General features: G+C 39.0%; 5 protein-coding genes across 9 annotated transcripts; 3 read left to right on the top strand and 2 right to left on the bottom strand.

Moving 5' to 3' along the window:
- The first annotated feature begins 783 nt into the window (after nt 1–783).
- On the top strand, nt 784–4165 carry LOC105204630 (BRO1 domain-containing protein BROX). Its single transcript, XM_026132035.2, has 7 exons — nt 784–1025; nt 1291–1521; nt 1609–1704; nt 1832–2010; nt 2086–2261; nt 2392–2624; nt 2718–4165. Exons 1-7 carry the CDS (start codon nt 925–927, stop codon nt 2962–2964), a joined length of 1263 nt encoding a protein of 420 aa, XP_025987820.1. The 5' UTR covers nt 784–924; the 3' UTR covers nt 2965–4165.
- A 155-nt stretch (nt 4166–4320) lies between these two features.
- On the top strand, nt 4321–7602 carry LOC105204628 (protein sarah). The gene is given in 6 exon segments (XM_026132104.2): nt 4321–4459; nt 5190–5458; nt 5542–5731; nt 5850–5986; nt 5988–6018; nt 6087–7602. Coding segments are annotated over 6 exon segments (759 nt in total). The 5' UTR covers nt 4321–4452; the 3' UTR covers nt 6212–7602.
- A 947-nt stretch (nt 7603–8549) lies between these two features.
- Nucleotides 8550–13377, bottom strand: LOC105193415 (cullin-5). Of its 2 annotated transcripts, XM_026132106.2 has the most exons (12): nt 12915–12932; nt 12079–12285; nt 11820–11999; nt 11587–11728; nt 11190–11504; nt 10631–11109; nt 10282–10545; nt 10001–10156; nt 9617–9897; nt 9334–9457; nt 8976–9211; nt 8550–8870 (listed from the first exon to the last, which is right to left on the bottom strand). In XM_026132106.2, exons 1-11 carry the CDS (start codon nt 12930–12932, stop codon nt 9017–9019), a joined length of 2361 nt encoding a protein of 786 aa, XP_025987891.1. In that variant the 3' UTR covers nt 8550–8870; nt 8976–9016. The 2 variants fall into 2 exon arrangements, with proteins under 2 accessions (XP_025987891.1, XP_025987890.1); XM_026132105.2 differs by having other exon boundaries at nt 8550–9211; nt 12915–13377.
- Nucleotides 13378–13531: 154 nt separating this feature from the next.
- Nucleotides 13532–14838, bottom strand: LOC105204626 (prefoldin subunit 2). The gene is made up of 3 exons (XM_011173771.3): nt 14517–14838; nt 14202–14325; nt 13532–14130 (listed from the first exon to the last, which is right to left on the bottom strand). Exons 1-3 carry the CDS (start codon nt 14663–14665, stop codon nt 13945–13947), a joined length of 459 nt encoding a protein of 152 aa, XP_011172073.1. The 5' UTR covers nt 14666–14838; the 3' UTR covers nt 13532–13944.
- A 203-nt stretch (nt 14839–15041) lies between these two features.
- LOC105204625 (E3 ubiquitin-protein ligase UBR2) lies at nt 15042–24162 on the top strand. 4 transcript variants are annotated; one of them, XR_851234.3, is made up of 4 exons: nt 15043–15910; nt 16306–16510; nt 16620–22111; nt 22476–24162. XR_851234.3 is itself a non-coding variant. In XM_011173770.3 (3 exons), the coding sequence occupies exon 3, from the start codon at nt 16653–16655 to the stop codon at nt 22053–22055; it is 5403 nt and encodes a 1800-aa protein (XP_011172072.1). In that variant the 5' UTR covers nt 15043–15910; nt 16306–16510; nt 16620–16652; the 3' UTR covers nt 22056–24162. The 4 variants fall into 4 exon arrangements, 2 of the variants coding, with proteins under 2 accessions (XP_039302712.1, XP_011172072.1); XR_005574313.1 differs by having other exon boundaries at nt 16620–22754; nt 23011–24162; XM_011173770.3 differs by having other exon boundaries at nt 16620–24162.
- Nucleotides 24163–24417: the final 255 nt, after the last annotated feature.

Here is a 24417-nt window from a genome sequence, read left to right as displayed (position 1 = left end):
AAGAACGGTGTCTGCGAAAATTGGAAAATTATTTCCAATTTTTTTTGTTTTTCTTATAAAATTGTTGCATTCTTTATACATTATTGTCTATACTTTAATTGTGGAGAAGGATTTTCAAATCTGCAAATGCAATTAGAAAAAACGGCGTACGCAAAAATTAATCGTTTAGTCGGTAAAAAAGGACTTTAGGATCTCTTTTTGAATCTTTGTTAATTGGGATTTGAGTTTCGGCAATTTCTACTAAATGTGGTTTGAGAAAAAAAAGAGAGACAAAAAAATATATATACATATATAAGAGAAAAATGTGAGAAATTAAATTCTTAAAAAATTGGCAAAATGCAGTTACACGTAATTAAAAAAGATAGGATATTAATTTAAATAAAAGTTTGAACAATTTTTGGATTTTTAGATAACGTAATCTTGCCGATTATGTTCTCCTGTTGCTTTATCAATTTTTGTGATTTTTGTGGTTAAAACCTTGTTCAAAATTCTTGAAATTATGATTCTTTATAAAGTTATCGTTAATTTAATATATGTATATGGATGCGGAAAGACATTACATTAAATATGTGTGTTTTGTTAATGCAAGTTTATTTTTATTTTTTTATTCCTTTTTTTTGTAAATTAAAAAAATATTATATATTTATAACAATACGCGATTACTTGTCGTGATTCATCCACTTTAATTATTGATTACTTTCTTTTTCTTTCACGTGTATTATCAATTATTATGCGTAGGCTCAATCACGACATTCACGACGCGTTCCATGGAAAGTGGAGTAGCTCTTCCATTAGCGCGGCGGTTGTGACGCTGCTCCGTTTTATATTACCTTATCTGTCGAAAGTGACAAGCGTGACAAGACCAAGGTCCAGATCGGGACTGCCGATCGCCGAACGTGGCTCTCACGAGACTCGAGCAACGCAATGGCGCATTGGTTTCATCGTAATGTGTTAAAAGCGACTGCTAATCAAAAGTTTGAGTTGAAAGTGGCCAATTCTACGGACGCCACCAGGAAACTTTGCAGGTTAAGAGATTTCTGATATAAATCATATATTGCGCATTTCGCGGTCGCCACTTGTTGACGATTTTTTTAGATCGCTGAAGTCTACGATGTCCGATAACTATCACACGAATGTATAATTGTTAAATCCATTCACATTTGCATTATAATATCAATCAAACCAGCAATATCAATTTTGCATTTATCTTTCTTGTATCTAAAATTCTCTCTCTAAAAAAAAAAATAATAATAAAGGTTTCTTTTTGTTAAGAGACATTTGTATTTTCAGTGACTTAAAGCTATCAAGAGCCAGACTTCTGGAGTTGATAAGAAATGCAAACAATACCAGCGACACGATAGACCCTGCATTTCTCAGTTACTTAAGTTTGCTGTATGGATTTTTATGGGAAGTCAAACCATCTGAGGAAGAGGCGCAGCACGTCGGCAGACCAAATCCTAGCAAGCTCAGAAATGCTCTTGTGTTCAAATGGACACATACATTACTTGGTGGTGGCACATTGTAATTATGAAAAAAATATTTAACGAAATAATTTCAAATCTGAGAAAAGTGTTATCAAAGTTTTTAATTAAAAATTTGTTACTAAAGCTCCAGTGCCGATTCTGTTTATGAAGCAGCTAACATGAGTGTCAATGTAGGCCTCTGGTTTATGAAACATGCAGCAATGATTGCTGCAAAAGATGAGTAAGTATTAATTAAACAAGAAGATTTTTATAAATAATCTTTAACGTTTATTATTATATAAAGAAAAAATTAAAAAATTTTTTTTTTAATTTTTTATAATTTATTAATATACATATAATAATTACAGTATAACGATGGACGAGGCTAAAGAAGTGCACAGCATGTTAAGAAGGGCCGCCGGAATATTTACCTTCGTGCAGACTGAATTTTTGCCACAATTGGCTAATCCTCCACCCTTGGGAAGTGATTTAGATCCTCGGGTACTAAATGCATACGTTAATCAATGCACAGCGGAAGCACAAGAAGGTTGGTATGCATGAACGTGATGCTAATAAGTACCTAAATGTGCTTACATGATCTCTTTATCATTTTTTTTTATAGTGACGGTGGCTAGAGCGGTAGAACTCAAACATAATTCTAGCTTGATATCAGCTTTAGCCAATGAGACCAGTAAGTTGTTTTTGGATGCTGCCAATACTCTTCGTCCATTCAAGGCAGAAATATCCGCTCAATGGACGAAATATTTAGAGCTTAAATCAGCATTTTATCAATCTTACGTAAGTCAGATACATAACAAAGATAAGATTGTAAAAATTGATAATCAGCTATTGCGATCGAGAATACATGTATTTGTTATTATTTTTTGTTATTGTTTACGCTTTTAAACTCATGCTCCAATTTTTTTAGGCTTACAATTATTGCGGTGAAAACTTGTTGGCAATGGATAAGTGCGGCGAAGCGATACGAGCGATGCAGGAAAGTGATTCATGTTTAAAGAAGGCGAAAGCGCTCTGTCAAGAATACGGGAAAACGAACGGGCCTGCACCTCGCGTGAAACCGGATCAGCACGCCGTGTTTAGACGCTTGGCGCCCATAGTGAAGCTCACTCTCGATAAGTGTAATCGAGAAAACGGTTTAATGTAATTATTTCGTTGTTATTATTTCAATGCGACGCACTATATTTCAAAATGTATGACGTTCAAACAATGCTTTAATCCGAATTTAAACACTAGATATCATCATACAATACCGGGAGAAGTTCCAGCCTTGGATACTAAAGCTACTTATGGCTTGGTCAGTCCTATCGATTTTCAAATGCCGTCACCAAATCCTATCTGGAATTTGGGTACGTATAAAACACTAGCTGCTGTAGCGGCGGCGAAAGCGGAAAAGGAGCAGAATTTGCCGCCGGTTAAAGAAGAGGCAGTTCATCAAAGCAACAAGGAGCCGAAGAACGCAAGCGGTTGCACACTACAATAAGGCTCTTTACGCGCAACGATATAGTTGTTTGTAAATGCTTTTTTTCGTCATGGTGATATTAATTTTAATTGCGATAGACATGTGTGGACGACATTCGAGTTAGATGACATACATGTGCATGTCACATGTATGCAAGTACAAATCCTGTTGTGTGAAACGTAAAGTATTAATTGTTAAATAAAAAGAGGATTGTAGAATAATTTATATATTATTAAGCAAATGCTTTTCATTGAGTATTAAATATCGCATAATGCAACGGATGCATAAGTGACTACAAAAAAGAGATTAATCTAGTGTATCAGTGTATTTTTGCTTTGCTCTGCACATGTCTAAAACTTTTTTAGCGAGAAACTTTTACGTTTGTATCAAAGTGAAATAACATACGCAATGCGATTTGTATGTAATTTGCATTTATCTCGTAATCAATATGTAGTTATTATTGTAGGTACAATGATTTCTTGTTGAAAGAATCATTAATGTCGCAGGCATTATTTTAATCGCGATGTTCATCGACCTAGTCAATGTTTTAGTAAAACTAAATTTTTTTAATCGATAAATACGAGAGAAAAAATTTACACAATTGCAATGTGCATATAATGCACATTTTATCAGTATGCATGTATTATAACAAAGAGACTTGTGCAATCTTTTTCTACGTATTTTTTATAAGCTATAGGTTTAAACGTAAAAACGTTCAATTCAGATTATAAAGATATATATATATATATATATGAAAGTGTCTCAAAAACGTGTTGAGCTAATGCCAAGCATTAGCTATTGCTAAATCATAGCAATTATCTTTGTTAATAATTATTATTTATGCAAAGTATTTATACATGCATGACCAGTGTGTTGACTATCGAAATTAAAAATTTACAGATTATTGCTGCTATTGGCTCTCAGAAATTATACTTATGTATACACACGATAAAAAATTTCGTTAGCTGTTAAATAATTTAGGAGAATAATTTTTGTGTGCAATATACTATACTGAGATCAATGTAGCAATATCGTATCTATATAATATAGATAATAAAACAAATATTAAATTGCAATTTGTAAAGATCATATTTTTCATATAACAGTATGCACGTGTTTCAAATATAAATATTTAAATTTACGTATCTACATATTTATACGACCTACACGTTAAAAGATGTAAAAACACCATCGCTAAATAAAGAAAATACAATTACGCTATCGACAACAATTGAAATTTTAAATGTCAGTTCAAATTTTTAAATGTCAGTAGTGGGTGCATCCAGATGCGCAATGTTCATTGAGCAGCTAAGTAGCAATTGAAAATGATTGGTTGGATCGAAAAGTAAGAACCAATCATCAGTTATACTGTACATCAAGATACACCCAATGCTGCGGGTTTCGAAAAGTTATAGAAAATTTTAATTGACCACCGGATAGAAATTTGTAAAACTGCTCTAGGAGTTTCTAGAGATCCTTCGTTTGACAGCCAATCAGCCGGCATGTCCGATGGAAGGTAGGTTGGGCAATATTGTCCAATTGGTTTTTAACAGCTCTATTCTTGCACGCAACCTAACCTGACCATGGCATTCGATCGGATCGCGATACGGACGGGACGCGCGAATTGTTCACTGCTCCTGCTGCTCTGAAAATCGACGATGACGTGCGGCTACGTCGCGGTGATGAAATAGCGAACGCCGTCGGTGAGGAAACACGTCGGTCGGCATTGAAACGCGAACGCGGGGATGCCGATGTCGGGGTGACGCGGTGACTAGATTCACCGAGATGGAGTAGACTTCGCGTACGTGGTGAAACGTAAATATACCCGTGACGAAGCAGCACCTTCAGAACATCCAGATCGCTCGCTGGGTTTCTTCCTCGTCGTCGAGAGGTAAGCGGAACGCCTGGCACCGTCATCCGTTACTCTACGAATTTCGGCAAAGTAAGATGAATATTTCCGCGAATAGCCTTCGCGACAACATCGGAACGTATATGGTATATACTTTTATTCGAGCTGGCTGCAACGGAACGAATACCTGCGTGGTCGATAAAGCGAATCTATATACTCACGTCACTCTTACATTAATTATTAATATGCCAATATTAAAACGTCTTAATTATTTTTAAGTAATTTTTCTATTTCATTTCGTACACACACACATATTGAAATTAATATTGCATAAAAACTTTTATAAAGTCTCGAACTTTTTTTTAATACTTGACAATTCCCATATATTTTCAAGCAGAGCAGGAAATAAAAATGGAAGAGAAACGCAGCAGTAGAGATACCGTAGATGAGGATGATCTGGAAGATACCGAAAACATAATAATTAATGAAGTGGATGGCTTACCAAACTTGCATCCAAATTATGCACAGTTAGAGTTCAAATTTGAGGGGGAAACAGAAGATGCAAATATTAGATCGATCGACGAGTTGGTTCACGACGAAGATCTACCAACTTCTGTAATCGTTACGAATGTAGATCCCAGAGTTTTCAAGTGTGACGATTTAAAGGTAATATTTATTTTGTATGATATACATATACTGTGAAGTAATAGGGTACCTGTCTCACATTGTGCGATGGTATGTCTTTACAGTTGGCCATAGAAAATCTTTTCAAACAGTTTGGAGGTGACGCTACGTTTCAGTACTTTAGATCCTTCAGAAGAATGAGGGTAAATTATAATTCCCCTAGTGCTGCAGCAAACGCAAGGATACAGCTGCATCAATCACATTTTGGGGAAACTGATATTAATTGTTACTTTGCACAACCAGTGACGCCTATAGGTAAGTAATTGTTATAGGATTCTAGAATTAATGCATCATCACAATGATAAAATTAATAAAGAAAAGAAAGTTCACATATTCATGAGAAACGTTTTCTAAATAAATTTATTACTTGTAGACTTAGAGGATCAACATCTTCACCCACCTGCACTTACCAAACAGTTCCTCATATCTCCTCCCGCTTCTCCGCCGGTCGGTTGGGAGCCACGTGAGGAAGGAGAGCCACTCGTTAATTACGATCTATTAGCCGCTATGCCTATTAGCCGCTATAGCCAATTTATCTGCAGGTTACTATCGATTCTTATTATTTCAAATTTGTACTTGTCGCATTTTACGTAAATTATTAATATTGTAGGCGGCACGCACGAGATACATCCAGGAGGATCGGGTCAGCCAGGCATAGTTGTGCACGTTTGCGAGAGCGCAAATCCAGCAAAAAATACACCTCGCATTCAACACACGCGATGCCCGGAACACTAATATTTTATTCCGCGTCTTAAAATTTGTCATACCATATATTTTTATGCCCTGATAAAAAGCCAGATACAAGTTAGAGCGAAAGGAACTAGCGAGCGACTTTAAATTAGTATTATATCGGAGTTGCAATTCAAAATTGATTGCGCGGCTGATACCTAATTAACGAAAGTAATATGTTGTGAAAAAATTACAGCTTGGTGCGATATAGACGACGCAATGTCTGATATCTACCAAGTTTCCCGCGAATAGCAATGATCTATGAAATACTAACAATCTATAAATATCCGTTGTTACATACCGATCAAGATTAGTTAGAATTCGTTTGCGTTTATCTATCAAGAATTCGTGAAAGGTATGCTTGCGCTTCATCTCTTAAAATCTACATAGTGGGATTTTGAGAAATTTCAAACTTGGCCTATATTATTTCTACGTTTCTCACTCAGTGTTAATAATTGCATATCGTGAGAAGTTACGTCCGATCTGATTAAGCTAACGATTATGCGACAAGAAAAAAAATCGTTAAAAATATATTCAGAGATTTTGCAATTCTACCTCTCATATTGTGTGTTACTTGTATTCTTAAACAGCACATAATGCATAACAATCTTGTTGTAAAGTCACAAATGATACTAATGTTAGAATAATCAATCAAATCAAAAAATTTGAGTTCATTTTTTTCATTATCTGTTCTCATATATTTCTTTTTCCGTTTCAAGAAATTCTTTCAAGATTTATCTGTTAAATTTTTCATTTTATGCTGCATGCATGTGAAAGTCTACGGAAATATATGGCATTAATATGTATGTGATATGTATGTGTATACGAATGTATTATTCTAAAAATATTGTGGTTCTTCGTTCTGTGTTTTCCGTAGAAAGCTAGTTCACATTAGCTTGAACGTTACATGCTATTCTTAAAAGCTATATCTCTATGGTCTCTTGTTAATGAAGTTTACGAAAACTTATTGTTATCACTCAGCTCTTTAAAAGGATTAAGTTAGTAAAAAATAAGCTAGAGAGATGTATGTGATCATATCAGCGTTACTGATTTATGCCGAGACAGTGTGGTGATTGTGTATATGTATATATTGTTCTGTACGTGAAAAATACGTATTATGCAAGATCTGTGACCTAAAAATAATTGTTGAATATTTATAAATACTTTATAGCAACACTTACTTTTGTATAGTGTGATTACCGTTTACATTCTTCTGGCGATGAAATGGCGTAAAACCGTTTCGCGTCATTTAATTCTTTTCTTTATCGAACAATTCCGAAAATCCTAAACAAATAATATATAATATACGAATAATTATTACACCAGAGAAAATAATGTACAAATGATTTGTATCAAAGAGAAGAAAATATAAATATAAATTTTATTTTACGTTAAAATTCTGATATATATTATATATACACACATATATATATGTATATATATTATATACATGTATATGTAGCCTGATGTATAAGTGCTACTTGTTGCCGCGTGAAATTTATTGCGTTTTTCTGTATAATAATAATAATAATGGATAAAATGGCAATCGATTCGATAAGGACATATTGTACACAGTTATGAAATACTCTGTCATTTAATTCATTGAGATTTTATACCATACACTCGTCCTTCACTTATTGAAGTTATATAAAAGCTTTATACATATAACCGTCGTTATTTGCTTAAATAACTATTTTTTCTGACTTATTCCGACGATTCGAATCATCGTGACTGTTTCAGATGTAGAAAAATCGTGGTACAAATACACACATATTTCTATCACCGTTAAAATCAAGTTTGGTGTTGCGAGGTATACATGCTTATATGCATTAAAGTATTGTAGGCCATTAGACAACGTTATTCGTCGGGCTTTTAAATGTGTATTCTGGAAAAGAAAATTATGAATATCTCTTCGAACGCCGTCCGCAAATTTAATTATAAATTTTAGAGCTAAATCAAGAGTGTTATATCGTGTAAAGAATGTCCGAACGAATGTTTTGCAGTAGTCCACATCTAATTAGCAATGAGTAAATCCATATGTAAAACATTATATAGTATATATATATATATATATATATATATATATATATATATACACATATACATATATATACATGCATACATACATATATATTTATTTATTCAAGTATATGCGAATTTTTTGTTTACGATTGAATTTAATGCAATGTACATATATACGTGCACTGTCGTTCAGATTTGTGCAAGGATCTATCTATATTTTTAGTGCCAAATTGTTGCTGTGTATTGATAATGTACAACAGAAGCTTTTGACAAATTTAGTTAAAGTACAGATAAGGAAAAAAATATAAAAACATTTCAGGAATATTTTTTAGCTAAGTATAAATGATTAATGCCATGTATATACATACAGAATTCTTCTTTCAATTCAATCCACTTTCTCTTCTCTAATTAGATTAATATAGATCGATGCTCAAAATAAAACGATAAATGCTATTTTCATCATGTAATACGGTATTGTACATCTTTCTTATTATTATTACGACACTTTCCAATTTTGCTATACATTTCACTTTATTCACGTATAATAGTCGGCAATTGTCGGGTAGAGGTGATTGCAATTTGTCCTATCGACTTTTATCTCAAGATTGCAGTAGTATATCGTCCTTCTTTTCTTTTCACTGCACTGTAAGAAAACAAGTGAAACATAATCGCGTAATGTGATGGATTCAAACATATCCTCACAAATGAGAAAACTAAATCTTTTTTTTTATAAAAATATAATATTAACCACAGAATGCGAACAATCTCGCATGTATATATAATCCCGTGTTATGCCATATACACAAAAGTATTAATATCATCGTCGTGTCTTCGAATATATTTGTGTTCAATGAGCCATTCGATTTGTTCCTTTATCATTTTTTTACTTGGCAAAAACATATTTTTCAATATATCCACTAGTTCGGTCTGTAGTTGCGCGTTGGTTATCTTCTTGCGCATCTTTAAGATCTTGATGATAGCTTCCTGTAATTACACAAAAATATGAGAATTATTATTTTCAATATTAAATTGGATAAACGTCGATCAGCATTTTTCATTGGTATATGGACATGATTGTCACACTACTTAAAAAATTTATACAATACCTGAACCCGTAATATTCTAAGTTGTACAATAGATTGATTATCCTCTTCTCTGCTACGTTCTGTTGATAATTGAAGACGTCCTATCAAATTTATTTTCCCTCGCTTTTGCATCTTGCCATTTTTTCTAATATAGAAATTTGCAATTAATAAGTTAATCAATATTGTTTTCAGGACAAATTGTACGTTATATTGTTTATATATGAATATCAAATTAAGAAATACAATGAGATTGTTACTCATTGCACATTGTGTGACATTTCTTATTTAAAAAATCAATACTAACACAATAGCGAATTCTTGATTAACCCAAAATCTCGTATCGTGCGCAAAATCTTTCGGAGTAGCAGCATGCGGTTCTACCAAAAGAAGTTGTCGTTTTAACTTCGGAAAGGCACACAAAGACCACAGAGTCCGTCTTAACTCGGGATCCGGAAGCTCGGTGGCCAACCGGAGATTCTCATACGAGATCTTTTCGTTGGGTCGTTGATTCCAGGCGAACAACACCGCCATTTGGAAAGTTGTTACATCTATATCAAAGCGTCCCACTTTATTTGCAAACGTTATCTGAAACATTCACACGCAATGAAATATGCGTTATATAACAAATTAGAATTAACATGTTTCGAAACATTGTACAAGCATAGAAATTGTATATTGTATGAAGTACCGTGCCGTTTGACATATGATGATGCCATTGCAACTTCCGTCCACTATGCTTTTTTTTATAAAATTCTTCAACCTCCGGAATATAATCTTCCAATTGAAGCGGCAAACTCACAGTGACACGTTCGCTACCCCTGGCCCATGCACCTGCGTTGAGAATCTGCAATATAGCAGATTAATATTTTGAAATATTTTTCAAAAATCTTTTTTATATCTTTTCTTTTTCAATATCTTAAATCTTAAGATCTCAAATAAAAACGTGCAATGTGCAATATATGTAGCTACCTTAATATTTATGCTATCTGCAATAGCAGCTCGACATTGTTCTTTAAATTGTTGATTCAAGTCCTGAGATACTTTAATATCTTGGAACATACGGGCTAATTTATTAACGAAGTCCGCGGGCATACCGACTTCACGAAGCATATCTACCATATTCTCTTCTTTCTCTGAATCTGTTGTTGTATCTAATATTAACCGTCTAGTTAAATGCGCCTTATGATAACGCATAAATACATCCTTATTTTGAACGTATTTTAACACCAACAGCTAAAATGAAATGCAATATAGAATAAATTTCACCAAAAACATTTCCAATTTATATAGATATAGTTATCTCCACGCATATACTGACCACATCCTTCAATTTACTTTCGATTTCATCAGTAGTTAGTTTCTTACTGAGTGGTGTTTTTCTAAGAAGCATATCACAGAAATTCGCTAAGAGTTCCGGACACTTTGATTCGGCTAGTCCATTGTTATTAGTAATAGGTCTATTATTTAAAACAGACGCGCCACCGATTCCAGAGCCCTGCCGAGTAGGCAATTCTAATTTAAATACCGTAGCGTCATTTACAACGAGCTTATAAGCTTTATCTCGTGCTGTAAGAAATCGCGGATCATCATCGAACGCATCTTTAACGAGCGTGGAAAATCTATGGAAAAGATCTAACAGTCTTTCCACGTATTTCTCGGAATCTTGAGTAATAACATCCACAGCTTCCATCATATCCGCTAGACCTGCGCTCGCGATATGTTCTTCCAAATTTCTCAACATAGGAGTGACGCCGTCGGGCGCCACTCTATCCATTAACTTCAGCATGAGACGAAGTTCTGCAATTATTTGCTCTCGTTAATAAGTGCTAAAGTGATATTAAAATTCATTGTAAACCAAAGAATTAACAATTACTTACTATCTGTTTGATTATGTTGAATCATTTGTGGACACTCTGCGAGTATTGCTGTTTGAAAAGATGCAACTAACACTTTTACACAACAGTCCGTTAATCGTTGCATACTCGCGGTATTCGGCTCCAAGTATTTCTGAGCGCGCGCCTCCTCTTCTCTTAACTTTGCATCAGCGTAACGCATATAATTTTCTACACCATGCTTAGCCAGATATTCTGGTGATTTTACCCAATAAAACGCTTCAGTAGCTTGTATATACGCCGCCTCAAAATTTTCTCTGTATATTTGAAGTTTATCCGTAGGATTTGAACATAAATTCACTGAAACGTTACAACATATTATATTATTTAAAAAAAAAATACATTTTATTATTTAAAATTGTAGATATGATTTATTTATTACCATAAGATTCTCTAACGCCGATAACAAGTTGAGAATCAAACGCCTCGCCGTTTCTTTCAGCTCGCACTAATCTCATAGCTGCATCCTGGAGCCTTTGTTTTATTTCATTGAATATACTTTGATTCCAACTGTCCAACATTAGCTGTATAATAGAAAATTTTGAAGTCACAAAAGATGTTATAAGATATTAATTATAATTATATTGCATATCAAATAATACTTAAGTCGTTCACCTTTCTAACAATGTCATCAGGCTGATTCTTCTTCTGCGCGCCAGAGCTAGTTTTTCCTGCGAGATACGTTTCTAGTTGCCTAAACGGTGTTGGTAAATAGTTACATTGAGTAAAAAACTTCCTCCACTCAGCAATATACGCTTTCAACAGTGCCTGTTCTTCTTGATGCGCTAAAACTCTCTGTACAAAGTAAGGTATTCAGTTATTTAAAATGCATCAAAAATTTTGATCTTAAAACAAGCTTTACTCATTTTTTTACCTGTTGAGCTTGTTGTATAAAATCCATTATATCATCTTGCAAGGCATCATGTAACTTTGGAGGCCCTTTGTCATCCCACAGGCATACATGAACAGAGTAAAATAATTCCTGCCATTCCTTGTGCGTCACTGACTCCTGCTTGAGCAGTTTCAATATGATCGGACGCATTAACGGCCATTTGTCCTCGAATGTAATTTGTGTTCTATCCTAAATATCAATACTGCATGTCAAAACGACATAAAAAATGACAAGGGCTCAAGTTATCACTTTGCTATAACAAGAACACAACTCAAAAACTAAATTATCCAGTATGAATGTTTTGAATCATTCAAATTTTGTAATATCACTTTTAAAACACAAATACAATTTTGGAATAACAATTTACTAATCATAAAGGAACAAAAATATCATTAGCTCTTCACTCAGTGTATTGAATTTTTACTTGCAGAATTCTCTTTACTTGCAGGCAAATAAAAAGTGATAACTTTTTAATTATATCGTTGTAGTAAATAAACGATATCTCGAGGAGTGGGAAAATGAGCAGTCTTCGGGGAACGTTCGATCGCATATTCGACGTGAATTTGATCAATCGTCGAATCGGAGCAATGCGAATACGATATCGTCGATGCGATAAACAAAAAAAATGTTTCGAATCGCGATATCGAACAGTTTGAATATCGGTGCTGGCCGTTCCGCATGGTCGGGACGCACCCGTTATCGCGAGGGTTCGCCGCGAGATAACCGCGGTCGACCCCTGCTCGCGGGACGGAGTCCTCGCTCGGGGACGAATCCGCGCCTCCTTTCCTTCGAAATTTGTTTATTCGACGAGCACTAACCTTCAACAACGCCGCCATCACAGACTCCAACAGACGTGGAGCACGTCCACACCATTCACCGACGTCCACCGACGTCCACCAGGATTCGTAGGACTACACGCCAATGGGCACGCTGGCACAGGCAGTCTCGCGCGCGAGCCTGCCGGTCGACGCTGTTCGTCGAGCACTCGCTGACGAGATAACCGGATCTAGCGTGGAACACGGCGTGGTGTGGGCCACATTGCGCCAGGATCCCGCGATTGCTCGCTTCTCGCGTGGATGACTCTCTCCGTACGTCCCCTGAGCAAAAAAATAAATTCGCGTGGTCTCTTACCGGAATTCCTGCGTACGTCGCGCGCGATCGCAACAAAATCCTCCTCTCGCGCCCTCTAGCACGTGCCCTCACAATTCCCTATCATCCTCTATCCGCGACGTCCATCGCAATTGGTCGATTGAGCGAGAATTAATATCGCGATCGAGCGAGACTTTCGATATTACGCCTCGACTCTTCTCTATTCTCGTGTTCGAAGAATAAAGTTGATTGAGCTCGTATCAAAATATTTTAATGCGTCATCATCGATTTTTTTTTCTATTTGACTAGCTCTCGCTATTTTTTTATAATTTATACGAACACTTATGCATATAAGATTCTCTTTTTATGTAAATTAAAACGATACACAAATGCGTCACTTAAATACGGAAAGTTGCTTACAGTGGATAAATGTATGAACGTTACATTATTATTTCACTTTTGATGAAGAGATACAAGTGATTGAGAAACCTCGCAGAATTGTACGAACCTAATTTATGTAAGATGTCAGACTATTTTTATCTTTTTTTGATCAAATATAGTAATATGCTTAGCATCACACAAAGCGCTGTGACATATACATTGGGATCGCGCAATAAATAAAAAATGTGATAGCTAATTTCAAAATGTGCTCAACTCAAAAGTTAAACTTTTCAACCTGAACTCCACGCACATCTCAATATGTAATATTTATTACCTTAATATGTAATATTAAAAAAAAAACGCTTATATTTATTACTCTTAAATCTCAATGGGATTTACAACAATCGCCTTCCTCTTGTCTTCTTTATTGTTGTTGTCCTCTTCCTGCTGCTGCTGTAAATCATCCTGCCCTCTGATTCTGATGTTGTGCTTTTCCTTATACTCGTTTATTTCGATTCCTTTTTTTGTTACCTGGTCGTTCAAAGCATCTATCACTTTCATCAACTGAAAACACATGTGGACGTTATTGTGTGTATCTGGTGTAGAGCAAATAAACAAGTGAGACAAGTCTTCACCTGTTCTTTATTCGTCACCAGAGCAGGCATCACGTCCTCTACCGTGCGCTCGCACAGAAGTCCGCCGATCATTCTGTAGCACTTCCTCTTGGGATCCACATTCTTTAACGTGTCGATAACAATTCTAAAACGTCAGCCGTATTAATGGGATGGACACAGAGTAGCGTTTTATCGTATTTGATGACCCCGTGTCTCTCGTGTTTCGATCATATTTCGCGAAGCTTAAAAAAACAAGACGCGAGACTTCCTCGCGTTCGCGGAAGCATTTTCGATTGTCGTGAAAAGGACAAGCGTATAGGTTAGGTGGACTCATACTTGTGCTCATTCAACTCCATCTCCATCTCGGACAGTTTGTTCGCTAGGATCCTTTGCTCATTTCGGAGCGACTGGAACTCCGTCAGTATCTCCTCGGCGGTTTTCTCTCTTTTCGACGACGACTTCGCCGGTTTTTTCTCACTGGCCATATTAGGAATCTCGATCGCGGTGGTTCCACTACGACGACGTCGGGCAACGAAGTGCGGCAAAGAACCAACGAGAACAACAATACAACGTAGGGAAAGAGCCGTGCGGGAAAACGAAACGATCACGAACGCGGAAAGGTTGTGTAGACCCAAAGGCGCACGAGCGTAAACGAACGTCAGCCAATCATTTTCGTGTGTTGACAGTCCGCTTTTCGTCGCTCCGCCACCTTGCTGCACTTTCTGTACTTTCTCGAGATAAAGCAGGTGTTCGATTATTAGGTTTGTTCGCGTCGCATGCACCAATTTTGCCGCAAATGCATTGGAGCATGTTGGAGTAAGTTGGAGTATGAGACGCGAACAAACCTTATAAGACAGAATTTCTTGGAAAGAAAGGTGATCTGATCTTTTCAGCTGATCTTCATTATATCTGCGAAAACGGTGAATAAGCGAAAGAGATGGTCGATGATCTCCCCAAAGATTTCGAGGCTGGCGCTAGGTGAATCACAGGCGCCTTTATTTGTTGCAGTAGTTATAATACTTAGTAGTTGTATTTCGAATAAGTTCGAATTAACTGAATCGATGGATTGACTCGCCGACAGAATGACTTTTCTAGCTAATCTAGTTCTGAAATGCGTTCAACGTGATGTAATGTTTCTGTTTCTTTAGTTATATAGTCAAAGTATTAAACGACAAAAAATTAATTTTACCCGTATTAACAAAATGCGTACAGACATCGACAAATTGATCACTGATTAGCTAATCAAAGTTCTGATATTGAAACACGTTGGAGAAGCAAAAGGGTAGAGAGAAAGATTGCAAAGTGCGGCAAGTGCAAAAGGCTGCTCCAAGACCGTTGGTCGTTGGCGTGATCCTCTCTCGAGCGTTCACGTAGTCCCAGACTGCGCAGACAGGGCTCGCGAGTTGTCACGAGCCATTTTGGTGGATCATCGTCCGAGCAGCTGTGCGCAGGATAATCGTTCGTTTCGTTTCACTGCGAAATGTCAACGCTCGCGATTGCGAGCGCTGCGTCGAGTGCGGTCGTGGTATCGCGAGGCTGATAATCGGACGGTGCGTCTAGCCACGTCGAGCCGACGTGGAAGCGGTTAGAGAAACGTCGTCATCGTCATCGTCATCGTTCGTCGTCGTCGTCGCGGGTGATGGTGTAAATCAGGTCGTCCGCAAGAGGGGAACAAAGAACTTGTGATCGCAAAGCACCTTTTATTAACCTTGACCTGTTCGTCGACAACAGTGAGTGTTCCGTTGACGAAAATAGTCCCGTCGCCTCGAAAACTTTTCGCTTGACGTTTAAAAAAAGGATACACTCTCTCCCCTCACGCCTCGTTGTGTTGACTAATCCGCGAGATATATCGCGGACGCATATATACGCGCGCGAGAATGCCTGCAACGCAGTACAGTGATGTGTGTTGCATCCGCTTTGACGCGTTTTTGGCTGCAGATCTCAATTTCCTTTGTGTATATATACATACATACATACATACATACATACATACATACATACATGCATGCATGTAGTTATATAGGTAGATGTTGAATTTGCGACTAATATTCTGGCAATATTTATAAAAGGTTAGGCACCACATTTGGCATGTGAGCTCTCTCGTAATAAATGGTTGTGCTTTCAGATTTTGCGACCTGCTGAAGATGATGATGCCTGTGTAATAGGAATTTTCCAAGAGTACTTAACTTATTGTGAAAGACTCAAGATTGCTGAAATTTTAGCCATGTTTTGACTGTAGCAAAATATTGGCCGAATTAATTCTTTAAAACACATTAAGATGTGCATTTGTCTGGACATCTATAACCACTTTTATTGTGTATATCCCATTGGTTAGTACTCATGTGTGTGCATACATATTTGACCTTTGTCTCTTTTATCTCTAACAGTATGGTTCTTTTTTATGAATCATTGTTTTCTCTCGCACGTTTACTGTTTCAGTATACCTTGGGTGGAAAGTTTAAATGAGACAAAATGAGTAGTGAAAATACAGAAGAAAACCAGCGACCACCTCTGGTCCTGGAGGAGATAAGTCTCGCTTCGATGCGACCTGTATTTCCGGACACAAACAGACGATGCGTGGACGTATGGACGGAGAAGATGAACGAGGGCGTGTTGACGAGTATCAACTTTAGAGAATACTGGCGAGTTTGGGTGCCAAAGATATACAGCCCAGAACGTAATGGCAATTGTCTGGAGTGGGTCATCGACGAAGACACGGCAAATAGAATGCTTCTCAGAACTCTGGAGGAGTTCATCTGCGGTGGAGATCCGCAAGTGATTCTTAAGGAACTCAGTAAGATGGACAATCCGCCGTCTATATGCGGCAGAATGTTTAAAATGGGTGAACCGACCTATAGCTGCAGGGAGTGCGGTATGGATTCTACGTGCGTTCTCTGCGTGGACTGTTTCAAGCAGTCGGCTCATCGAAATCACAAGTACAAAATGGGCACGTCCAACGGAGGCGGATGTTGCGACTGCGGCGACACGGAAGCCTGGAAGAAGGAACCCTTCTGCAAGACGCACGTGGTGGGAACGCAGTCGAAGGAGTCGCGCGGCAACAAGCTGCCCGGTGACATCGCGGAAAGAGCGGTAGTGGCTTTCGAAGCGTTATTGGATTACTGTTACGAACTACTGACTCTGAGGTACACTGTGGCGTTACCGTCGAATCTCTGCATCAGAGATACAGCGTTTTACTCGCTCACTCTCGATCAGTTGGACATTTTCGATACTTACTGCACTGTACTCTTCAATGACGAGCATCATACTTTTGATCAGGTGATAAACATGCTCACGCGCGTTCTCAAGTGCTCGCAGAAAGAGGCTGTAGAATATGTGACTAATGTCGACAGAGAGGGCAGAGCCGTGATAAAGTGCTCGATATTTCGACACTGTAACGAATTGCGTGGCGACGTCGAGAAATTCACATATAGACATAGCAATCGACCGCTCAAGGTGCTGGTCCTTCATACTCACATAGTCGCTCATCAGACGTTCGCTATAAGACTGCTCAATTGGTTGCAACACTTCATAAGTCATTGCGAGGGTTTCCGCGTTCTGTTTAGCAACATCGCTCTCAATACGAAGTTACCCGACATGCCGATTATTCAGGGCATACTCACGAGAGATTCGCAATTGTGGAAATCTGCTAGAACAGTGTGGCACAGGTTATTCATCTATGGAATGCTCATAGAATACGAGAGTAAAAAAGCGCTCTCCATTGAATTCACTAACAATTATGGACCTGTTATGAAAGATTTTATCAAGGACGATCACGATCACTCGTTCTCGATCGTCTCGCTTTCCGTTCAGCTGTTCACTGTGCCGACTCTGGCGCATTTGCTCATCGCGCAGCACCAAGCACTGTTCCTTTTACTGACGACATTCATGTCCGAGAGTGCCCGGCGATGTAACGCCGCAGGGAAATTGGAGTTTGAGAGAAACATGCCACACCAGGCCTTCAAGCGGGCTCAATACATACTTTACGATCTTCGGTATTTGCTGAGCGCGAAACCAGAAGAATGGACCGATGATCTGAGACGTGGCTTCTTGCAGGGTCTCTCGCTACTATTCAACCTTCTTTCCAACATGCAGTGCATGGACGCGGTACTTCGACAAGTCGGACAGCATATGGAATATGAACCGGAATGGGAATCGGCGTTCAATCTACACATAAAACTGTCGCCGGTCATCACGTTGGCCTTGGAGTGGTGTAGTTCGGATCGAGTAGTGCTGATCAAATCCTTCATATCGCTTCTGAAAAAACTGTACGAGCAGCAAGGAAATGAGCAGCCGCCGAGCCAGGTGCGAGAGCTGGCGAATCATAGCGCAACATGCTTGCAATACGATGTAGCGTCCGAGCCAGTTTCCATTCATCTACCGCTCTCGAGATTCCTCGCCGGCCTGTTCTTACATCTGGAAAAATATAATTTGCACTTTCAATCGCCCGAGTTCAGCAATTCAGTGAAACCGACACCCGAACAGATCATCGAACCTGTACTCACGGCACAGGCGATGATCTCGCAGGTGCACGCGGGCATGTGGCGTCGAAATGGCTATTCCCTGCTCAATCAATTATATTTCTATCACAATGTAAAGTGCCGCAGCGAGATGTTGGATCGAGACATAGTTTTGTTGCAGGTCGGCGCGTCACTGATAGAAAGCAATGAATTTTTAATTCACATCCTAAACAGATATAATCTTTTTAATTGGGTTCAGCCGGATTTCGAGGTGAATGCTTTGAAGAATCCGGAAGAGGACAGTATGCGGCAGACGATCAATCTGGTAGAGGAGTTCTTAGGTTTGCTCATTATGATTATTGGTGAGAGGTACGTTCCCGGCGTCGGTCAAGTGACCGTGGACGATCGTCTTAAGAAGGAAATCATACAGCAATTATGCATAAAACCTCTTTCGCACTCGGAGCTGAGCAAGACGCTACCGGAGGATGTAGTGCACAACGTCCAGAGCGAGTTGGAAAGGGTGATACACGAGGTAGCAGAATTCAAAAAACCGGTGCATACGTCGGCGAAGGGTGTGTACGAACTCAATCCGAACTTATATTCCGAGTATAACGTGTTCTTTTATCATTATACGAAAGAAGAGCATAGCAGGTCCGAGGAAGTTCAACGGAAGCGCCGGAAAGCTCAGGGAGAACTGGAATGCTGTCCGCCGCCGAAGTTGCCTAAATTGACGGAATCATTTAGTTTAATAGCGAATCTGTTGCAGTGCGACGTTATGCTCCACATTATGCAGACTGTACTGGAACGTGCGCTGAATTTCATAGCTAGAAGTTTTTCCGAACCACAGGTGCACAAGGTATTGTATTTGATCGGCTATGCGCTACAGGAACAGGAATCCGGTTACTATCCTTTCCTAACGTTTCCCGAGCGAGCAGCTAAATGGAATATCTACAAGTTATTGGAGAATCTGACCAATAGCCCGCGCATGGACGCTCACAAGGATTTACTCACGTGGGTCTTGGCAAAGTATCGTCAAGTCGCCAGTTTAACTGGAAAAGAGACTAGTCCAACGCCTCTTCAACCCGAACAGCAGCAACAAGCGGGCGAGACTGATGCTAACTCCAATAAAGAAACGGACAAAGAATGGCGGACGAAAATGGCAGCTCAGAAACGTGCCAAGATTATGGCTCAAATGGCAGCTATGCAGAAACATTTCATGAAGAAGAACGCTACTCTGTTTGAGGAAGCAAGCTTGGATACCATCAGCAAAACCAGTGATCGCGGTTCCGCCATGGATCTGACGGAAGTCTCTTCTCAGGAAGGTTCTCCAGTCGCCGTCGGTATCAACCAGACTAGCAGGCTGTGCGAGCAGAAAATGTACACGTGCATTTTGTGCCAAGAGGATCAGACTACGACGGAGAATGGTTCGGCAATGGTGTTGGCCGCGTTCGTTCAACAATCAACCGTCTTGTGCCAACGTCACGGCGATTTTCAAGAGCCCGATCCGCTGTATCTGTCGGCGAAATTAGGCATGTCGCCGCACACGAGTACATGCGGCCACGTGATGCACGCTCGCTGTTGGCAGGATTACGTTGACAATGTGCTCGCCAAAGAGAACCGGCGACCTTATCGATCGCGACAACAGGCTAGCTTCGACGCGGAGAACCACGAGTACCTCTGTCCGCTGTGCGAGTGTCTCAGTAATACCGTTCTCCTAGTCGTCCCGCCCTTAAAAATGTTGCAACCGACCCCGGAACCTCAGCCGGACATCTCTTTCGAGACGTGGCTGAAGGTAATGGCGCTTACGATGGAGTGCAAGCCGAATAGAAAATTTGGAAAGGATGAGGACGAGGGATGCGCTGGACTGGAGGATGAAAAGATAATCAATCCTATGACGGTTCTCCTTCAGCAGCTTGGAAATTGCGCCTGGGAATCATTTCAGACGCAATATTCGCGATCCGGGCCACATCTCGCCCGTAGAATGGAGGCCATGATCAACATGTACGCCTCACTTTTCGCACACAACACGTACAAGGGATTCGGTAGTTTCGATGGTGATCCGAAGGTGCCTTTGTTAGCCTGGAAATCAGTATCGTATACGATCCATGCGATAGAATTTCTGTTGCGCGATCTGGACAAACCACTGCTGGGCGCCATGACCTCCCGACAAAGCGACAGTCTAGAGAGTCTCGTACGACTATCGGCTCTTCTCGGTGCGAGTTTTTCGAACCGTGCAAATCTTTGGTCGCAGCGTGATCAAATCAAAACGTATGCAGCGTCATTGTTAACGATATTGATAGAGGCCCCGTCCACTGGACCCAGCATCTTCGACATCGATCCGTTCGGAGTATTGGTGCCGCTTCTCAATTCGCTACCGAGCATCTTCCACACGAAGGCGCACGAGGCTACCCCGAAGTCGCCGCCCATCATTACGGGTGACGTATTCGATTCGTACGCGCTCAGGCTCGTGTTTCTGTGTCACATAGCGAAAATTCTGTATACATCCGACTTCACCGACGCGATGGAACTAGATAGTCACGAAACGGAGGACGATGACAACGAAGAGGAGGAGAACGCTGTCGAAGATAAAATGGACTTTGCGCTGTTCCATATTCTAGGTGTGCACTACGACAAACAAAGAGCCAGCGACGTATGGCGACGAGTGGAGGCTGCCTGTCGACCTTTCCTCCGATGTTGCGCTATTTACTTTCATTATGTAACTGACGTGCCACCGCCGACTGAATTAACACAGGTGCGCGGTGACACTTACGAGAAACTCTGCCAGTACTTGGGATTGCCCACTACCTGCGACGCTTTGATCTACTCCCATCTAGAGGTCACTTTAAAGCTGATGGCCGTGTGGCGAAGACATTCTACCATCTGGAATCACATGTCGGGTGAGAAGAAGGTATCGATTATCAAGGACCCGTTGAAGGTGAACAAGCTGATAGAGTTACCGGACGATTATAGCGAGCTCATCAATTCGATATCCCAGTTCACCTGTCCGAACAGCGATCGGGAAGACTCGCGCAATCCGACGATGTGCCTAGTATGCGGCGAGATGCTGTGCTCGCAGAGCTATTGTTGCCAAGTGGAATTCAACAAGACCCAAGTAGGCGCGTGCACGTTCCACGCGAACAAGTGCGGCTACGGCGTCGGTATATTTCTGCGTGTACGCGAATGCGAGATTCTGTTCCTGCGCACTCCCAATCGCGGTTCCTTCGTCTGCCCACCTTATCTCGACGAGTACGGTGAGACGGATCAAGGTTTACGACGTGGTAATCCATTGCATCTCTGTCACGAGAAGTACCAGCGGCTGTATCATATATGGCTCGGTCACGGAATCCACGAGTCCGTCACCCGGGCGTTCGAACAATCCTCGAACAATCTGATGCCGACCCAGTGGCAGCATCTATAACTTCTTGGAATTCTCCCAACGATTCTACAGATCTGACGCTTAGACAAAAAAAATGTGTGAGAAACGATTTGATTTTTACGAAATCTTTACTTAAGCGAACCTGACAGCCTAAGTATTAATCGTTGATCGTTTACGATTCGATTCGCGTTTGCGTTTGAGATCGATAAAATTAATTTATTTGGCGCGCGTATGAAATACGGCTTTGTACATTTAAGGATATTGGATATGTTGGTCTCTTTCCCCTTTACCCCTTTGTCTCCCGTCGCGTTGCAATCGTTTTCAGAGTTTACAAAATTTCTATTTTTAAATTGTTTCGGAATTAACAAAATTTGTATATTATCTGTTATATAAATTAATATAACGGCTCTGTTTACATATTTATTAACTAAAGTTGTTGCATACGTGTTTTATTGCTTATAGATGTTAGTTTGCGACTAACGTGACGCCCCCCAGTGTTTGATCCAACATCAAAAATAATTAATTTTTTTGCGAAAAAAATCTGGGAGTTTTTCTGAGTGTACAAACGATGGTACCTGTGTTCTCCACGTCACTCCGAAGACCTAGAACAATGAGCGAAAGAGCGACTGCCATTCATCTGCGTCATTATTGTGTACAAACCACAGGTCCTCTTAATACTTTTTGCGTGCGGAAGAGCTCGGTGTGATGAGCGATCATATTGCGGCATATAAAAAAACGAATGTGAGTCTATTACAATTTTATATTTAACAGTCGTAAATTATTCTAGGTCGACGAGTTTCCTTCTTTCTTTCCTCTCAGTTTTTATCCCCACTTGACGTTCGCGCGTAAACAGAATATGAAAAGAAAAAAGATGATTAAAAAAAAAATTGATAATTAAGTATTGGATGAAGTAATTTTTAAAGTTTCAGTGGTGTGTGAAGTAAATAATAGTAACATAACGTTTATTTCTCTCTCTATCTCTATTTCTCGTCGCTAGTCTCTTCTAGATGCTCCTGGAAGCGATGTTAACAAGCCGTTCCGGGATACTGAAGCTCCGGCGTCGTACTTGACTCTTCGTTTGTTCAACGCATGCGATTCTGCTGATTCTTACGTAAACCTGTAATCGGATATATAATAGGATATAATTAGATTTATTATTATTATTATAATTAGAAGAAATGTGTGTAAATACCGAGATTGTAAGAATTGGTGAATTTGCTGAGTGCTTGTCTTTCATTTGTGTCTTTCATATCGCGATTCGCTGCAAGAGGATGACAAGTTGTAATTTATTACTCCTTCAGGTCAATCTTTATATTTCTTTCTCAATCTTCCCTGTCGTCAGGACTCCCGTCTTCGTGATTTACGAGGCGACGCGAATGTCAGAATGGATAGAAAATTATCATATTTTGCGCAAGTCAATGTCTTCGACATACGACACGTTGTTGCGTTCATATCGTTACACTCGGAATTGTTTAAACGAAATTATAATGCCTTGCACCCGGTGTTTCTAGCAATACGCACGAGAGGTTGTGCCGCTGTACATTAGATCGCTTATTGTAAGACTACAATGCAATGATCAATTAGCGTTTTCAAGTACTTGTGAAGAATACGTATATATTATATACGAATTGCATAATTGCATAATATTTGTTATGGACAACAGTATGATACGGACGTGCACACGTCGTTAATATTGTACATTGATTTAGATGTATTTGTACTAAAATTTGCAGAGTGTGAAATGATGATTTCAGAAAGCAGTATAAATAATTTGAAACGCTGGATTTTTGGAAGATCTTAATAAATAGACATGTTCCAGTAGGTATCGAATCTCAAACGTCACATGATGTTTGTATTCTTACCAAAAGTTCTGATACTGCTAAAATAGTCCTTAAGGAATAAGAATTTACCTCATACGCGGTCTGATCCTGAAAGGACATTAATTGGAAATGGTATAATGGAATTGAGGCAACATTACATTTGTTTTTCTTTTGATATATATCATATACTTGTTTTTTCATCGATGCTTTTCTTCAAACATTGCTTGTGAAAGAAAAATGTAAAATATATAGCAAGAAATTGATTTATACAAACCCACGTTATTTATATTCTTCAGAATTCAATAAATTAATCTTGGACAGAAAAAAAAGATGATTTTACCTAGATAAGAATTATTTATCAATTATTTAATATACTTTATGTGTAATTTATCTTATATTATCTTTAAAAAATGAAATATCTAGAAAACAATGCGTTTATCTTAAAATGACATCGATCAAACTCCGATAAATTTAATGATCAGCTTAATTGTCAATAATTACGATGCTTTTTCTAACACAAATAGAATTATCGATTTCTTGTTCAACACGCGAGAAGAAAGATTAGATTAGAAACATGTTTGTAC

This window comes from Solenopsis invicta, chromosome 3 (assembly GCF_016802725.1).
Source record: "Solenopsis invicta isolate M01_SB chromosome 3, UNIL_Sinv_3.0, whole genome shotgun sequence".
Classification (NCBI taxonomy): Eukaryota; Metazoa; Arthropoda; class Insecta; order Hymenoptera; family Formicidae; genus Solenopsis; species Solenopsis invicta.
The sequence above is the reverse complement of the archived record's forward strand: the minus strand, read 5'-3'. Positions and strand labels throughout refer to the sequence as shown.

What these genes read in the sequence shown, in the direction of transcription:
- LOC105204630 (XM_026132035.2), top strand. Translation starts at nt 925, where the DNA reads ATGGCGCATTGGTTTCATCGTAATGTGTTAAAAGCGACTGCTAATCAA. An exon ending in GCCACCAGGAAACTTTGCAG is followed by an intron (nt 1,026 to 1,290) that starts GTTAAGAGATTT and finishes TTGTATTTTCAG; the next exon opens with TGACTTAAAGCTATCAAGAG. An exon ending in CACAGCGGAAGCACAAGAAG is followed by an intron (nt 2,011 to 2,085) that starts GTTGGTATGCAT and finishes TTTTTTTTATAG; the next exon opens with TGACGGTGGCTAGAGCGGTA.
- LOC105193415 (XM_026132105.2), bottom strand. An exon ending in ATCATATGTCAAACGGCACG is followed by an intron (nt 9,898 to 10,000) that starts GTACTTCATACA and finishes TGAATGTTTCAG; the next exon opens with ATAACGTTTGCAAATAAAGT. An exon ending in TTAGAATATTACGGGTTCAG is followed by an intron (nt 9,212 to 9,333) that starts GTATTGTATAAA and finishes GTGTAATTACAG; the next exon opens with GAAGCTATCATCAAGATCTT.
- LOC105204626 (XM_011173771.3), bottom strand. Translation starts at nt 14,665, where the DNA reads ATGGCCAGTGAGAAAAAACCGGCGAAGTCGTCGTCGAAAAGAGAGAAA. An exon ending in ATGGAGTTGAATGAGCACAA is followed by an intron (nt 14,326 to 14,516) that starts GTATGAGTCCAC and finishes CTGACGTTTTAG; the next exon opens with AATTGTTATCGACACGTTAA. An exon ending in TGGTGACGAATAAAGAACAG is followed by an intron (nt 14,131 to 14,201) that starts GTGAAGACTTGT and finishes ATGTGTTTTCAG; the next exon opens with TTGATGAAAGTGATAGATGC.
- LOC105204625 (XM_039446778.1), top strand. Translation starts at nt 16,653, where the DNA reads ATGAGTAGTGAAAATACAGAAGAAAACCAGCGACCACCTCTGGTCCTG.